This window comes from Sciurus carolinensis, chromosome X (genome assembly GCF_902686445.1).
Source record: "Sciurus carolinensis chromosome X, mSciCar1.2, whole genome shotgun sequence".
Classification (NCBI taxonomy): Eukaryota; Metazoa; Chordata; class Mammalia; order Rodentia; family Sciuridae; genus Sciurus; species Sciurus carolinensis.
The window spans coordinates 40,062,401-40,080,128 of record NC_062232.1 but is presented as its reverse complement, the minus strand read 5'-3'; the positions used below and the strand labels follow the sequence as shown (position 1 = coordinate 40,080,128).

Here is a 17,728-nt window from a genome sequence, read left to right as displayed (position 1 = left end):
ACAGCTAAGCCAATGGGAACTGCAATGGAGCTCCTGTTTGCTGTCGAGGAGACACTGACCTCTGTGGGAGGCTTGTGGGTGAAGACAGGCAGTTAGTGTAAAAATAGGGAATTGAGTCAAATGGAAGAAACAGAAGCCATGAAATCCATCTGCATCTGGAAGCTGGAGACTGTCCCTGGGGAGATTGGAATGTGTCTCCAAATGGAAGAAACAGAAGCCATGAAATCCATCTGCATCTGGAAGCTGGAGACTGTCCCTGGGGAGATTGGAATGTGTCTCCAGAGTCTTTTTTTTTTTTTTTTTTTTTTTGGTGCTGGGGATCGAACCCAGGGCCTTGTGTTTACAAGGCAAGCACTCTACTGACTGAGCTATCTCCCCAGCTCCCCAGAGTCTTTTTGATCACCAAGGTTACCTGCCTAACTTCCTCTCCCAAAAACCTACAGGCAGGGAGTTGCTAATGCCCCCTGGGTCCCTACCTGTCTGAATTCTCCCTGTGGCCCTTCCCCCTGCCATCCGCTTCTCATTTTCTTTCTTTGCTATGTCAACTGGCATCTCCTGGGCCTAGTCACGTAGGCAGGAAGGAGAGAGATAAGGGGCGGGGGAAGAACAGGAGAACAAAGGAGTCCCTGATCTATAAAATACATAAGGTGTGCTCACTTCTGGGGGACTCTAGAACATCAGCCATGGCCCCTTTCTTCCTCCTGGGAGAAGTCTGATTATAACCTTTAAATAAAACCTGCATAATATTCTTGCCTTGGCGTGCTTCAACATCTGAGGAAGCAGAACTCATCACAGGCAAACGGCAGTATTGTGAGGGCCCTGCCACAGTCTGGACCCCGTTCCACTCCCACATACCCACCGGCAAGCATGCGTGTACATAAAATGCAGTCAGCCTCCCTCCGAGAAGAGCAAGCATCTGCACTGAGTTTCTTTGAGGGCTTCACAAACATGGCATAGCTTTTGGTCACTGTCCCTTTTTAAATGGGAGGAGACAAAATGTTCAAACTGTGCATTTTGGAGGTAGGGAACAAAAGTACTGAGCTATGCTCAAACCAAACACATCTTAGATGGGCTTGCTCACTGTAGTGGCACACAGAGAAGCCTGCTGGCCAGTCATCAACCAGTCACTGAGCCCCAGGGCAGATGGAGCATGGGACTGCCATGCGTGCCCAGGAGGCAGTAGGGGATTTTTGTGGACTGTCATTTAGGTAGTGGGTGTGCTCTGCTACATTGGCTACTCTGGGGATAACCCTTCCCAGTCCAGCTGTGAACATCAAGATAACTAAAGCCCTAAGAAGGGGGGATAGAAGGAAATTGAACTTACTGCCCACTTTCCACCTGGGTTCTGTGAAGCCCAACTCTGTGGCAAGAGGACGGAGTCCACTCCTCCCATCTCTAAGGCATTGCTATGCATGACTCCCCCAGGAGGAGGCACTGGGTCTACACAGGTTGGGAGCTAAGCAGGCTTCTACCTGCCACATGCTGGAGCCCTAGGCACTACCTTCTGTTGAATGACCTCTGGGTCTGGTACGCCTTAACCTCACCTTGTTTGTGCCATAAAGGGCTGTTTCTTTGGGATGAGGGGTGGCTAAAGGAACATCCTGGGCTGTGTCCCTATCCCGTAATCCCACTTCTTGCACCATCGACACCAGTGGAGTCCAGTGTCTGATGGCTGCATACACACCTCCCCACCCCTCAGCGGCACTGGGTGCTGGGTGCCTTTGGTCCAAGGGGCAATGTTCTTGTCTCATGACACAGGCCTTTAGCATTTGAGGTTTGGAGATTAAGCTGGCTCTGTGTGATTTTAAGCACATTCATCTTTTCTACTTTGAATGTCTGGATCTTTTGTGTGTCTCCACGTGTCTACATGTGGCCAAATGTTTGCAAATGGTAGTTCACAGGAACTTGGGATCAGTTGGGGTTCTACTCTCCCAAGCTGGCCATTTCATCTTGGGTTTCTAGATGGAGACATGTCTAAGCCTTTGCCTTTGCTCATGGATCTGGGCACCTTGTACCACTGAGGAAAATTAGAGGGAAGAAGTGACTAAGGCATATGGTTCAATGGTACTTTGTGGTGACCGGCCTTTATACACAGCTCAGTTCTAGGCACATTCTCTTACTGGTCGGAAACCAGTTTTCTTTCTGTGCAGAATTTTAAATTGCCTAGACCTGACATGTATTCCAGAGCTGACTGGAGGTATAAATTTTGTCATTAAAGAAGCTGTCCCTGGGCTTGACCCATAGGAGCCAGATCTAGAAGCCACACTTTGCTTGTCAAAGGGCTTCCTTGGAATCACATCATAGCCACAAGGGACCAACACCCACCACTGAGAACAAAGCAGGAAGCATGTTGTATCTCCAGTAAGTGCAGTGTGGGCAGTAAGACTCCACCGTAGTAGTCAAGTCTTATTGCCAGGACTAAAAGGGTCCTGAGGAACACCCAGCAGAGCCCCTACACAGGCACCAGCAGTCCAGTGGGTCCCTGCTAGACTGCAGAACCACATATATAGGCCAGCTAGCATGAGGTGTGTGGAACTGGAAAGCTTCCTCTGGGGACTACAGGGACATAGAGGAGGAATTAAGGAAGAGGGTGGCCTGAAGTAGACTGTGGGGGCTGCAGAGTGTGGGCTTGCTTTGGGACTGGCCAGGTGTCTGTTCAGGGTGCTCTTTCAGTGTTGCCCAGTGGCTCCTTTCCCCTGGGAAGCATCAGGCCTCCCCCAGGATGTTCAGGCCTGTTGCTGGGGTACAGAGCCCACTGATGTCCTGAGGCCGGTCAGAAGGCCTGTGCTGCAGGGCTGCCCAGACACTGTCTACTACAGCTCCACATATTGTGCTAGGGACAGTTATAAAGGGAGCAAGGAGAGCTAGGATCTGCCCATATGTTGTCACTTCCATTGGCCATCCTCTGCAAGGTCTAGTTGCACTCAAGGGCTGATTGATAAACAATCCCAAGGCCAGCCTTGCTGAGACTTGTGTTTTTGTGAGATGCTCTCCACCTACTCCATAATAGGGCCTGAGGGACTGACCAAGCTCCTGGGAGGGGCCCCCTCCTCTAGGAATGCCTTGCCACTGTTTGAGATTGGGGCCCCCTGACCTGCCTTGTAGAGGTGGAATTTGATACTGTACAGTCTCAATGCCTGTTTTTACATTTTCCTTTCACTAAGGGTTTTAGTTTGGGTGTATTTTTGGTCCAGTTGACACTAATCCTTTTCTTAAGATGCTATGAGAACCATTTCATCCAAATGCTAAATAAACTTGTGTTCTGGGGGAAAAAAATTTCTGAAACTAGTACTTACTATAAATACAACAATAGTTTTGCTAGTGTTACCCTGAGGGCGGTATGAGAAATAAATTTGAGCTAGAACTAGAATGAAAAGAAATCAGGGGGCTGGAGTTGTGGCTTAGTGGTATAGCACTTGCCTAGCCCGCGTGAGGCACTGGGTTCAATTCTCAGCACCACATACAAATAAGGGTCCACTGATAACTAAAAAATATTAAAAAAAAAAAAAGAAATCAGAGGGTTTGGGGATATAGATCAGTGGTCGAGTGCTTGCCTAGCATGTACAAGGGCCTGGGTTCCATCTCTAGCACTGAAAAAAAAAAAGAAAGAAAAAAGAAAGGAAGGAGCCAGATACACAGAGCTCTTGACTTCTAATTGTGAAAAAAATAAGGTGGATAGTTAAGGCCTGTCAGCAACTGATTCAGAGTAGAGAAATCCCTTCATAGGGATAGGACTCAGTTCAATTGCCCACTGAGGGACTCACACCCAGCCTGAGTGTCTGGAAAAACTTGGGCCTTGGTTTTCAATTGTAGTCATTGGCAATGGTAGCCAAAATGGATGCAGCCTTCGAGTCGTCTTCTTTTTTTTTCTACTAATATACTGAATTACATCTTGTACTTTTTAATGTTAAGCTTTAAAAAAAATTTTTTTAGTTGTAGATGGACACAAGACCTTTATTTTATTTGTTTTTATATGGTGTTGAGGATCAAACCCATTGCCTCACACAGGCTAGGCAAGTGCTCTACCACTGAACTATAACCCTAGCCCCTGTTAAGCTCTTTAAATTTTAAGCCATCCTGGATTTTCCCTGATTGTCACGACAGCCTGCATTTATTGAGCACTTACTACAATGATCTTATGTAACTGTCACCCTAGAGGGCTTTACTGCTCATGGCCACTGATGTAGAAAATATTATAACTAGTATTTGGACTTGGGCAGGAAGTTGAACTTAAGTTCCTTATCCCAGACACCAAAACAATCAACACACCCCGCCCATGTAACCAGGCAACAGTGTTGACAACAGTGTTCTCTCTCTCTCCCCTCTGTACATCACCGGATTTAAGACCCAAATCAATTTCCATTCCTGTGTCTGGTCTCACCTCTGAAGTTCAAAATGGCTTCGAGTTTCCATGAGAAGCCAATCTCCTAGGCTTCCTCTCTAGCTGCATCCCTTAGCACTCTTATCAGTCGGGGCTCCAGTCACACTGACTTCCTATTATATCCTTTGAAAACTATACAAACTGTTTTTGGTATCTGGAATGCTCTTTCCTAGGCACTTGATTCATCATACAGTAATGTGACTAATAATAAGTTCTTTACATAATTCAAAATAATATTTCATCCTTAGTCCTATGAGGTTAGTACTCTGACCAACCCATGTCACAGATGGTGAAATGAAGACAGAGATAAAGTGACATGCCTGAAGTTACACTGCCATTGCTGCAGAATCCTTCCTCTTAACCTCTATGCTAACACCAAGTGCCAAGTGGCTCTGGGTGAGTGCATCTAGCTTGGATTCCTAACTTGTACTACTCACCCCACCCTGCTTTATTTGCAAATCCTGTTGGTTTCTCCTTTAAAATATACCAGAATCTGACCTCTCCTCTCTAACTGCACTGCTGCCACCATTGCCTTTGAGGGCCTAGACTGATGTAGTGGCCTTCTCACTGCTGCTGTTCTTCCTGTCCCCTCTGTCTCTCCTCACAGCAGCTAGATTCTGTTACAATCCAAGTCACCCATCACCTTTCCCTGCATGGTGCCCCACCCTAAGTGACTCCCATCTCTCAGAGAAAAAACCAAAGTTCTCTCCACAAGGCCCTACGCTTCTCTAACCTCATGTCCTACCACTGGCCCCCTTGTTCGCTCTGTACCTGCCCTAATGACATGCTTGCTATTCCTCACACACACCAAGCATGCTTCCACCTTAGAGCCTTTGCACTTGCTTTTCCTTCTGCCTATAATTCTCCTAAGATGTCAAGGCAAGGCTGATGGATTTGGCTGGTAAAACAAAGAGCCTTTGTTAGATTCCAAGGTTACTTACATAGAAATTGAAAGCAAGAATAACCACAGAGCATGGTGGTACATGCCTGTAATCCCAGTGACTCAAGGGCTGAAGAAGGAGGATAACAAGTTCTGGTTCAGGCTCAACAACTTAGAAAGAACCTGTCAATTTTGAAAAACTGGCGATGTAGCTCTGTGGTAAATTGCCTCTGGGTTTTACCATCAGTATCAAAACAAAACTGTCAAGAGTTTAGTTCATATCCCTTGTATCAGGCAACAGGAAAGCTATTCCATGGCTGACAGGACACTATGTTGCTAAGGAGCTAGTTTCAGGGTGAAGCTATATTTCTAGAGCCCTGAGTCAAGAGAAAGGTAGAAAGTCTTTTACCTGCAGAACCTGGTAAGGCCAGTACAGCCACTCTGGGAGACAAGGAGTGAGTGGGAAATGGCCTCATAGCACCCCATCTTGAGCTTCCCATGCTGTGTTTCAAGCGTCACAGGAAGTTCTGCGAAGATGGATCAGCTTACCTATGTGGCCTATGTGAAGATGCAGAGCACCAGACAGCCTCCTTGCTTACTAAGTTTAAGTCCTTGTTAAAGGTCACCACCTCATAGTTGCCTTCCCTGTGTGAAATGGCATGTACCATCACTCTGCAACTTATACTGATTATTTTCCTTCTTAAGGATTGTCACTCACTAATGTTGCATCATAAAGCAATTTTTTAGTTACTGTGCATAGACTCTACCAATATGTGATGCCTGAGGGAAAGCTACGTCATATTCGTGTACCCAACAGTATGATATGGTGCATGCAACAAATGCTAACATTTATCAACTCCATGCCAAGTACCAGATGCTGTTCTAGGTGTTTCCTATGTCTCAATTAATTTAGTGGACTACCTTTATTATTATGTTTTCAGAGGCAAGGAGATTGAGGTTTTTAAAACAGTCTAGGGTTTTAGAGGAAGGAAGGTAGGACTTCTGATGCTGGGCAAAGGGATGGTACTTCTGTCTGAGGAAGTCAGAGAAGTAATGAAAGCTTGACTGGGGAAGGGGTTCTAGGGCTGGTATGTGTCAAAGATCAACTTAATAAATGTCAGATGGCAAGAAATGCAAACTGGCATTTATCAAACAGGATTTCTTGAGGCCCTTCAATAGGAATGCCTGTAACTACGATAAGGGCTATGGGGAACAGAGCAGGCCAGTAGAAAAACACCTGACAGCTCCCATACCAATTTGCAAGTTATATAAACCACACTCCTGATAGTATTTTTTAACCTTTCAATATAGAAAATTTCTAACTTACAAACCAAAGATAATATTGGTATAGTGAACTTTTACATACTCATCATCCAGATTCAACAATTATAAACATACACCATTTTTTTCTTTTGTACTGGGGATTGAAAACAGCCTGACACAAGCTAGGGAAAGCACTCTACTACTGAGCCACATCCCCAGCTCTTTTTAAATTTTTTGAGACAGGGTCTTATTAAGTTGTCAGGCTGGAGCATTTTTTCAAATTGCAGATTCCATAATCACTTTAGGATGAATAACTATCTTTGTTAAAATACATTAAACCAGGAAACATCACATTGCTTCACAAGAAAAGAACTATGCCCACGTTAAGTTTTTCTCTCACTTACCTGGTCAAATGGGTAGAATGGATCCCAATGAAGAAAAATGTACTTGGGGCTAGGGTTGTAGCTCAGTGGTAGAGCACTTGGCCAAGTACCAAAAAAGAAAGGATATCAAAAAGCCACTTAACTTTATACCTCAAGAAACTAGAAGAAAAAAAAAAGAAAAAAGAAAAGAAACTAGAAGAGCTAAACATAAAGCAGAAGAATGGAAATGCAAAAATCAGAGCAGAAATAGTTGAGAAAAATAGAAAAGACCAATGAAATTTTTTCTTTTCAAAAGATGAACAAACTTGAGATGCTTTATTTAGCTAAACTAAGAAAAAAAATCAGAAATCAAAGACTAGACATTGTGCCAGGTACATTGTTGCACACCTGTAATCCCAGCAGCTCTGGAGTCTAAGGAAGGAGGATTCTAGGTTCAAAGCTAGTTCCAGCAACTCAGCAAGGCCCTAAGCTATTTAACAATGCCCTGTCTCTAAATAAAATATAAAAGGGGATAGGGATGTGGCTCAATGGTTGAGCACCCCTGGGTTTAATCCCTGGTACAAAAACAAACAAACAAACAAAAAAAACCATATTACAACTGATACCACAGAAACGCACAAGATCATAAAAGACCACTATGAACAATTAATATACAAATTGGATAACCTAAAAGAAATGGATCAATTCCTTGGAACATTCAAATGACTAAGGTTAAATCACAAATGGAAAACCAAAATAATCAATAAAAAGGAATACTGAATTACTAAAGAATCTCCTAACAGCTGTGCATGGTGGCACAGGTCTGTAGTTCAAGGAATCAGGATTCTGAGGTAGGAAGATCATTTGAACCCAGGAATTCAAGGTCAGCCTGAGTAATGTAGGAAGACTCCGTATTAAAAAAGCCCAGAAACCTCCCTACAGTGACTGGGCACAGTGCTGCATGCCTGTAATCACACCAATTCCAGGGGCTGAGGCAAGAAGATCACCACTGGGCAACTTATCAAGATCCTGTCTCAAAATACCTTCTTTTCAGTACTGGGGATCAAACCTAAGGCCTCATGTATGCTAGGAAAACACTCCAGCACTGAGTTATATCCCCAACAGTCTCAAAATTTTAAAAAAGCTGGAATATATCTTTTTTTAGTAGTGTGTCCCTAGGTTCTATTCCCAGTACTGCCCCTGAACCACCCCCAAAAGGCAGGTGTGGTACTGTACTCCTGTAGTCCCAGCTACTGAGGCCAAGACAAAAGGATCACTTGAGCCTAGGGGTTCTGAAACTGACCTGGGCAACACAGAAAGAACTCATCTCAAACAAAATAAACTACAAAATTCCTAAACAGAACACTGACAAACCAAATTCAGTGGTATATGTTAAGGATCATATACCACAATCAGGTGGGATTTTATATCTGGGATACAAGAGTAGTTTAATATACCTAAATTAATACAATTGATGTACCACATTAACAGGATGAAGGACAAACACTATATGGTCAATCCCAGAGACTTTGGGAAGCTGAGGTAGGAGGATCCCAAGTTCAAAGCTACCTTCAGCAACTGCAGTACGGCCCTAAGCAACTTGGCAAGAACCTGGTCACAAAATAAATAGAAAAGGGCCAGTGATGTATCTCAGTGGTAAAGCACCCCTGGGTTCAATCCCCAGTACAAAAAAATTAAAAAATTATAAAAGCTTTGTTTCTGCACTAACAAAGAATTATCTGGAAATTAAGAAAACAACTCCAGGGTTGGGGGTGTAACTCAGCTGTAGAGTGGGTACTCGGCATGTGCAAGGCACTGGGTTCTAACCCCAGCACCAAAAACAAAATGACAAAAACACCTTTACAATAGCATTAAAAAGAACTCTATCAAGGAGTAAAATACTTGTACACAAAACTATGTACTGCTGATGAATTAAAGGAGATAGAGATGAAAGACATTCCATATCCATGTATTGGAAGATTTTATATATATATTTACATATATATATAAAAATATGTGTGTGTATGTGCATGTGTGTGTGTGGTGCTGGGGATTGAACCCAGGGCCTTGTGCTTCCAAGGTAAGTACTCTACCAACTGAGCTATAACCCCAATCCGATTTTATATTTTTCAAGGGTCCATAAGCACCCAAGGCAATCTATAACAAAAATCCAATGGCAGCTGAGTGTGGTGGTACAAGCCTGTAATCCCAGCAACTCTGGAGGCTAAGGCAGGTCGAATGTTAAACTCTAGGCAAGTCACAGGAAATTTAGTGAAGACTGTCTCAAAATTTAGCCAGGAGCTATGGTGTACTCCTATAATCCCAGTGCTCAGGAGGTTCATGCAGGAGGATCACAAGTTCATGGCCAGCCTCAGCAATTTAGCGGGACCCTATGCAACTTACTGAGACCCTGTCTCAAAATAAAAATAAAAGAGCTGGGGATGTAGTTCAGTGATAGAGCACTTGTCTAGGATGTGTGAGGCCTGGGTTCAATCTCTAGTACTATAAAAGAAAGGGGATGTAGCTCAGCAGTATAGTACTTGCTGGGCATGTGCAAAGCCCTTGGTTCAATTTGCAGCACTGCAAAAAAAAAAAATTCAACAGCATTTTTTACAGAAATGGTAAGCAACCTGAAAATTCAAACGGATTCACCAACCTAAAACAGCCAAAATGATCTTGAGACTGAACAAAGTTAGAGGCCTAGTAATCAAATACATACCATAGTGGCATAGAAACAAAGACTACCCAGGTGCAGTGGTGTATGAAGTAATCCCAGACTTGGGAGGCTGAGGCAACAGGAGTTTGAGGCCAGCCTTAGTAATTTAGAGACCCTGACTCAAAATAAGGAATGAAAATAAAGGGCTGAGCATATAGTGCAGTGGTAGAGCGTTTACTTAGCATGTGTCCCTGGTTTAAAAAAAAAGTGCAAAGATCACAAGTATTCTCATCAGACTCACACAGACCCACGTGGGATGATGGATGTGGTACTAATCACAGGTACTCTGAAGACTCAGTCTGATGACAGACTGGGCAATTTGGCAATATCTTGTCTCAAAATTTAGAGTTGACAGTGTAGCTCAGTGGTAGAACACTGGATGAGCATGTGCAAAAGCCCTGGATTCCACCCCCAGTACTGCCAAAAAAAAAAAAAAAAAAAAAAAAAAACACAAAAACAACAACAAAAACCTTCTGTGAATAATAAAAAACCAACTCATGCCAGGTGTGGTAGCACACACCTGAAATCCCAATGGCTCAGGAGGCTGAGGCAAGAAGATCGAGTTCAAAGCCACCTCAGCAAAAGTAAGGTGCTAAGCAACTCTTTGAGACCCTGTCTCTAAATAAAATACAAAATAGAGCTGGGGATGAGGTTCAGTGGTCGAATGCCTGAGTTCAATTCCCGGTACAAAAACCAAAAAAACCAACTTATACGAACATTAAGTTTGAGATGTTTACTGGGTTTACAATGTGAATATTGACAGATTCAATTTTAAAATGTTTCCCTCTATTACTACCCAAGAAAAAGGGAGAGTTCTTGGGTGATGAGTAGGTGAACTTACTTTCTCAAGCCGTTAAACCTCATAAGAGACAAACTAGGGGAAAAAACACTACATGAATTGGTCTTAAGTGGCAAATTCCTACATTTTTTGTCACCAGAAATCAAACTCAGATGTGCTTAACCACTGAGCCACATCCCCAACCCTTTATTTTATGTAGCGCAGGGTCTCACTAAGTTGCTTAGGGCCTCGCTAAATTGCTGCGGCTGGCTTCGAAAAAGTGTGATCCTCCTGTCTCAGCCTCCTAAGCCACTGGGATTATAGGCTTGTGCCACAGCACCTGGCACAAACTCCTACTTTTATCCGTGTAGACAAGTATCCAAGGCAATCAGGTCCCATGAACTTTGAGATTTCATCACGCTTTTAACACTGCATCTGAAAACTGCTATTTCACTTAAATTATCAAATGGTTTCTCAAGGTAGCACATGCCTGCTTAAGTTTATTCATCATAATGTAACACTTATGCTTATTTTCCAGCCTTCAGTATGAATAAAAGGACTAAAGTATTTAAAAACTGGGGGCTTTAGGGTGTAGCTCTGTGGTAGTAGTCTCTTGCTTAGTATGCACCAAGGTCTTGGGTTCAATTTTCAACACTAAAACAAAAACAAATCATACAAAAAACCTCAACAGCATAATAGAAATATTTATTCAGAATGTCCTAAGTTGTTTAACATAGAAGCCTTAACTTTGTGCATACACCATATATTAAGAACCATCCCTCATAGGATACAGGCTAGTTTATCATAACCACACACTAGTATTTCTTCAGTAATCCTCACACATAGCTACTTTTTTTTTCTGGTACTGGGGACTGAACCCAGGGGGCACTTAACCACTGAGCCACATCCCCAGCCCTTTTTGTATTTTCTTTAGAAACAGGGTCTTGCTGAGTGGCTTTTAAACTTGGTGGCAAGAAAAAACATGAAGCTTTCCAGAACTTATTTTACCTGCTTAGAATAGCTACATGTGTGCTAGGAATAGTGGCACAGTCCTATCTCAGCGGCTTGAAGGCTGAGGCAGGTTAAAGTTCAAAGCCAGCCTCAGGGGCTGGGGATATAGCTCAGCTGGTTAGACTGCTTGCCTTGCAAGCACAAGACCCTGAGTTCAATCCTCAGCACTGCAAAAACAAAACAAAAAAACTAGCCTCAGCAACTTAGTGAGACCCCCGCAGGGGGGAGAGTAGGGATGTAGGTTCAATTGTAAAGGCAACCCTGTACTAAATCCCCTTTTAAGTTTTTCAGATCTTTGTGCCCTATGAATTACCTATAAGTGAGGGTGGCTGTGTGTTAGCTTAGGAAGGAAAGAGGAATCAGCTGGGCCAGGACTGGCAGGTTATCTTGATAAGGAATGAGTGGCAACACTGGTTACAACTGTTTATACATACCTTAACTATTCACCAAAACTTCTATAGACAGTTGTCTGAAATATAATTGTTTTCTGTATCACCTAAACTCAGAAGGTGAGCCAAGGATATAGGGGCAATATCAGAGACCTGGCCCATTATAAACATTTTACATTTACCAGGTAACTCATTTATGAAATAGGCACTAATATTTTCATTTTGTGGATGTTGAAACTGAAGCAGAGAAGTTAAGGTACAAAGTAGGGTCAGGAAACAATGATTTCTACTTAAGTTGGGTAGGAGGCAGGGCTTTGAATTTGAAAGCCATTGTGATTATTCTGGATCTTCAAAAGGTCTTAGAGGAAGGCAAAATGTTTAAAAAATGATGACACTTAAGTTAGTGGTAGTCAGCGGTGAAGTGCCCATGTTCAATCCCTAGTACAAAAACAAAAGGCATTTGTACCAATTTTTAAAAACTTTACATGTTGTGCTCATATGTGCTAGGCAAGTGCTCGGTTTGTTTTTTTTTTTTTTTTTTTTTTGTGTGTGTGTGTGTGTGTGGTACTGGGGATCGAACCCAGGGCCTCGGGCTTGCAAGTCAAGCACTCTACCGACTGAGCTATCTCCCCAGCCCTACCAAGGTTTTTAAGAGACAAAGAGTCAGAGATTGAAGTCTTTGCAAGCCTTGATACATGTTTTCAAGGTACCCTTGAGTAGGCATTTTTAGTTTCTGTGGGTTCCTGGCCAAATCAAAATAGGAGACTAACAAGGGGCCCTATGACATTTGCTATCTGAGGACAGGCGTGTCAGTGGTAAGGGTACATGCTTGCCATGTACAAAGAACTGGCTTCAATTCCAAAAACCAAAAGAGGGTGGTCCTTTGAACTTCAGATCTGGAATTTTATTAGGGACTGTGGTAACAGAAAACTGCTGTGGGTCTTGAGCCTCCCACAGCTGAATTACAATAACCTCCTGATATCCAGAAAGAACAGGTTGACAGCTCTTAATTCAGATCTATGAGGCTATTTGTGGTCTTTTTGATTCCACAGAGGAAATCATTTTGTTGCAGGAATATTGTGACTGATTATAGGTTCCTACCTCAGGTGACAATGGGTTAAGAGGTAAAATTTTCCCTCCTGAGCTAGGGAACAAAGTCTCCCCAACCCTGACCTATAAGGAAGTTTAGAGTTGTCTTCCTGTCAGCTCCCACCACATTAGCTCCCCACAAATGGCCATCATAGAATGCCTCTTAGACCAAGTACCCACCTGGTGGGGTTAGCCACAATGCCCCTAAGCTGGGCCTGGCTCAGTAGGTGAGGCAGAAGTCTGAGAAGTTTCTGAGTCTCCATTCACCTGCCAAAGCAAATTCATGACCATTTGGTTGGGAGGGAAAGGGTTCTTGGGTCTGTCCCTACTAGTTGGGAAAGCCAGAAAGCAGGCCTCTAAGGACTAATACAAGTCTCCACATTCTATTAACAAGGAAGCTTAGTGTAACTAATGTCTTGGAGGGTGTAACCTGATGGTATCTGGCTCAATAATGGTCACATGTAAGCATGGGCATTACTGATTTTTCTGTTCTAAACATGAACCAATGGAGAAATAGCATCCATGGGGCCTTAATACAGTCACTAGAACCACAACTAAAGGGAGGGAGAGAAGCAAAGACTGAGGCCAGCTAGATACAAAATCAGACTAAAAGGGCCACTACCACCTTACCAAATCCCTGCAACAGTGCTTCCACTGTTGTCTTTATAAGCTATTTAATTCACTTAACCCCCCACAGTAAATGTAAAATGCCCACAAGACAAAGGCACCCAAGTTAAATGACTCTCCAAAGGTCAAATTACCTGGGGGAGTAGAAGAGTCTATATTTTAATCGTGACATATGAAATCAGTCAAAGCTCTTAGACTGTTTTCAAACCAGATTTCTCTCACAATAGGTTCAATATACTTCCCCCAACCCCCGTCATTTCACAGGAAGTAACTGGCATCCTCAGAATTCATGTCCTGAGATTACATATATAGATCCTCAGAACAACATTGTGAGAAGGGTACCTACCAAATCCTCAGAAGTCAGAGTAAAATCCAAAAAAATCCCCTGATGTTGGAACCAAAATCCATCTAATTCCAATCAGAAGGGCATTTCACCTATATCCACCATATACTTCATGCCTCAATGCATACCAAAATAATTCCAAACTTCACTAAACTTTGCTACTTTCTACCCTTTTGGCATTCCCTACCCATGTCACTCCCAACCATTTTCTCCAAGCCCCCTCCTCCTGACCTGCCTCCATTGTTTAACTTCCAAACCAGGTTGAGCAAGAAATAAGCATTTTCAATATCAATTTGTGTACAGGTTTCATATTTTAATCAGTTCTGTGAAGGATATCCTAAACACTACAAGAGACACAACAGAATATTTTTCTTCCAGCATTAAAAAATGACATTCACAAACATTTTAAGAAGCTTGTCTGTATAATCAGGGTGGTGATCTTGAATTTTAAGAAAAAGTATCATGTTATTGACACAGATTGCTTACAGGTACATTTGGAAATTACTCTCTAATCATGATAAACATTGTGTACAGGTTTTAAAAATGTCCCCAACTTTAGCTTTAAAAAAATTAAGTCTGGCCAAACTTTTCTTTTGCCAGAAGCAATAATCCTGAGAGCCCAAACTAAAAACCTGGTAAAAGGAAAAATACCTGGGCTCAACAAATGTCCCAGAATTTGTCTTTAAATGAGAAAAAAATTTACATGGAGCTTTTAAAAGGTCTTTTAACAAGCTACCTTGGGAGCTCAATTCAAAAATAGAAGTTGATGTACTAAAACAGATGTTTCAGCGCAGCTCCAAAAATCTTTATAAATACAGCGATTTGGAAGGACGATCCTGGATCAGAAGTGTTATTCCTTGTGTATCTGAGAACAGTAAGAAGGGGCAGAATTGTGATGGCAGGAAGAAAATGAGCTGACAATATTCTCACCTCTATTTCCTCCATCCCTCAAAGAGTAGGATTACAGGAAATTCCTTTTCAGTCCCCCATGCCCTGACATGCACCTAAGAGTAAGGGAAATCTAAAAATGGTGTTTAGTGGGCTGGTTCGGTGAGATATATGAGGGCAGCAGAAATGCTGAGCAGTCTGGTCAGAAGAAAAGATGAGAGGAACACAACAGGGTCTGATGGGCATAAGTCTGCTTAGAGCCAATATTCAGGCCTCACCTACTTTAAGTGTGCATGCCTCAAATCAGTTGTCATAATTGTCTCGGTAATTTCCTCCTGAGTAGCGGTCATAGCCACCCTGGCTTCTGGGAAAAAACACATAATTGTTATACAGGAATGTATTCTACACTGCAGGCAATATTTAAAAAGTCACATAATATGCACCATCATGTAAACTTAAAGTGCACAAAGAAGAATATATGAAGCACATGAACATCAATTTGATGGCATTAATTTATATATAGTACATAAATTCACATTACAAGTTAATGCAATGGTTACACAATCAACATTTTTGTATTACTACTGACTATGTTATAGTTACATGACCATAAAATCAATGCATCATACATAATACAAATTAACCATCAGGAATGTTTTTAAAATATTTTTTGGTTGTAGACAGACACGATACCTTTATTTATTTTTACATGGTATTGAGGATCGAATCTAGTGCCTCATATGTGCTAGGCAAGCATTCTACCACTGAGCTACAACCCCAGCCCTCATTCTTTTTATTACCCAGGCTGCTGAATGCTTCATGAGAGAAGCTGTAGCAGTGAATTCCAATCTGGATACCCACCTGCCACTATAGTCTCGGGACCTTCCATATCCATATCCATATCCTCCAGGTCGACTGTCATACCGGCCACTCCCATAGCCCTGGTCCCCACCACCTAAAGCAGACAGAAAATATTTAAATGCCAATTGTCCAGACATAGGTCACTTAACATGTGGCTCTCCCCCTCACCTTATAATCAAACTCATTACTGCACTTACCTCTAGAGTAGCTGCGACCACGCCCATGGGCCCCAAAGGCACCCCCTCTGGTGCCCCGGGCAGACTTGCCTGCATGGTCCACACGGATCTGCCGACCATCCAGGGACTAGGTGTGGGAGGGAAGACACAAGGAGGATGGGTTGGCAGTCAGTCAGGGCAATGGTGAGGGAAGAATGGGCATGGGCAGGTGGGCAAAAGAGCCCAGAAATTCCTGTTAGGCACCAGATTCTGGGTGCCATGTTCCAGAACAAGCTCCTCTGACCAGAATGGCTTCATCAGGAGCTACAAAATCCCACAAAATGACCTGAATCCACCGTGTTCCCCCTGCTACTACTTACATCTTGACTGAACTCAGGCTGAGTTCTCCTCCCCACTCCTCTAAGCTGCCCCACTATTAGGGCTAGATAGACACCTCTCTTGGTTTGAGGCTTCAGAGTCCATCCCAGAAGACTCACGAGGTCCTCTCCGGGCCAGGCCCACAGGTCTGCAGACTCTACTACCTAAGCCCAGGGCAGGTCAACCATCCACAGGTGGCTTCTCGGCCTCATGCAGGACCAGTCGTCGCCTCCCAGGCAGCCCGGCTCTGTCTGCCGCTGCCCTCCACCCCCTAGAACAGAAGGCAGTCACGCTCCTGTGAGTGGGCACTGCGGGGCTTCATAGCCGCGCTGCCCCTAGCAGACACAGAGGGAAAAATAGAAAGAAAGGAGAAAGTGGCAGATGGGGACAGGGCCCCTCTGCAGGTAGGAGGCCTCACCTCTCCATTCATGGCTTTCATGGCATCTGAGGCATGCTCTGGGTTGGTGAAGGTGATGAAGCCAAAACCCCGGGACCGCTGAGTCTCCCGGTCCTTGACAACAACCACTAGAAAAGGGAAAGGAAACAGATCAGTCAGTACGTGAAAGGGTTAAGTTCCAAGCACTGGCCTGAAAAAGGAGATAAAGAGAATGGCCTCCCCCACCAATCCTCTATGTTCTTGGCCTAAGTCTACACCTCAGACCTAGAGAAATAAAGTTAGGAGAAGTCCTAACATTTCTCTTAAGTTTCCATGAAATACAAGGGTGCCAGAGATACTTTTAGCAAACCCTTGTGGATCCAGCCCACATCTCACCCTCAGAAATAGGTCCAAAGCTGCTGAAGTGGTCTTCCAGTGCCTGCTCATCAGTATTGAAGTTGAGCCCTCCCACGAAGAGCTTCCCTTCTTCAGAAGACATGGCAGTGAATTTGAATCCTGCGGGTAGAGTTTGGGGTAGAAAAAATAGTGAAGGTGAGAGAAGCAAAAGACATTGGAGAAATGAGAAAAAGTGAAAAGCAGAACAGAACACAGACAAGAGAAACAAAGACTAAGCGAGAATACTCAGGAAGATGGCTAAAAAGGCGGGAAATCTACAGGTGCAGTTGAGCGCAGTAGTCATTTGGTGCCGCCAGAGCGCATGCCCTTTACATGCTATATCGCCACGCCCGTCATTTTGTGCTGCCGCGCAGGCCCAGAACACCCTTGCATTCCCTCTGCGCCCACAGAAGATGGCGGCGGTCACGTGGGAAAACGGGGACAGCAAGTCGGCTGTCGCGCAGCCACTGCCGACGCTGAAGCTGCCAGTTCCTCCTGGCATCCCTGGCACTCAAGACACTGCGAGTCAACCTCCCACCAACCAAGAGGTTGAACCTCTAAGCACTGGACCCCTCTGCCCCAGAGAAAAACAAGCCTACGTGTCAGCGGCCGCTAATCTCCCCACTCGGGTACTCCGTTAAAGCCGGCGTGGCGCACGTGAGTGGGGCGAGGCGCATCCTCTCCTCAGGACCTACGCTACTTACCTGGAAATCAAAAAGTAGAGAGACAGGAGGCTCTGAAGAGCAGGGAGAATAGGGAGGCTGCCGCGCGGGAAGACGCTTGATAAAGCATACGTATGCGGACACGTCACGGAACGCCCTCCCAGCACGCGCTG

The 17,728-nt window shown here is 43.9% G+C and overlaps 1 protein-coding gene across 4 annotated transcripts; it reads right to left on the bottom strand.

The window, feature by feature from the left end:
- Positions 1-14,137: 14,137 nt before the first annotated feature.
- Rbm3 (RNA binding motif protein 3) lies at positions 14,138-17,728 on the bottom strand. Of its 4 annotated transcripts, none has more exons than XM_047536872.1 (7): positions 17,598-17,728; positions 16,894-17,013; positions 16,540-16,646; positions 15,786-15,891; positions 15,589-15,682; positions 15,010-15,091; positions 14,138-14,704 (listed from the first exon to the last, which is right to left on the bottom strand). In XM_047536872.1, the coding sequence occupies exons 2-6, from the start codon at positions 16,994-16,996 to the stop codon at positions 15,031-15,033; spliced, it is 471 nt and encodes a 156-aa protein (XP_047392828.1). In that variant the 5' UTR covers positions 16,997-17,013; positions 17,598-17,728; the 3' UTR covers positions 14,138-14,704; positions 15,010-15,030. The 4 variants fall into 4 exon arrangements, with proteins under 4 accessions (XP_047392828.1, XP_047392829.1, XP_047392830.1 ...); XM_047536873.1 differs by having other exon boundaries at positions 15,006-15,088; XM_047536874.1 differs by having other exon boundaries at positions 15,010-15,088.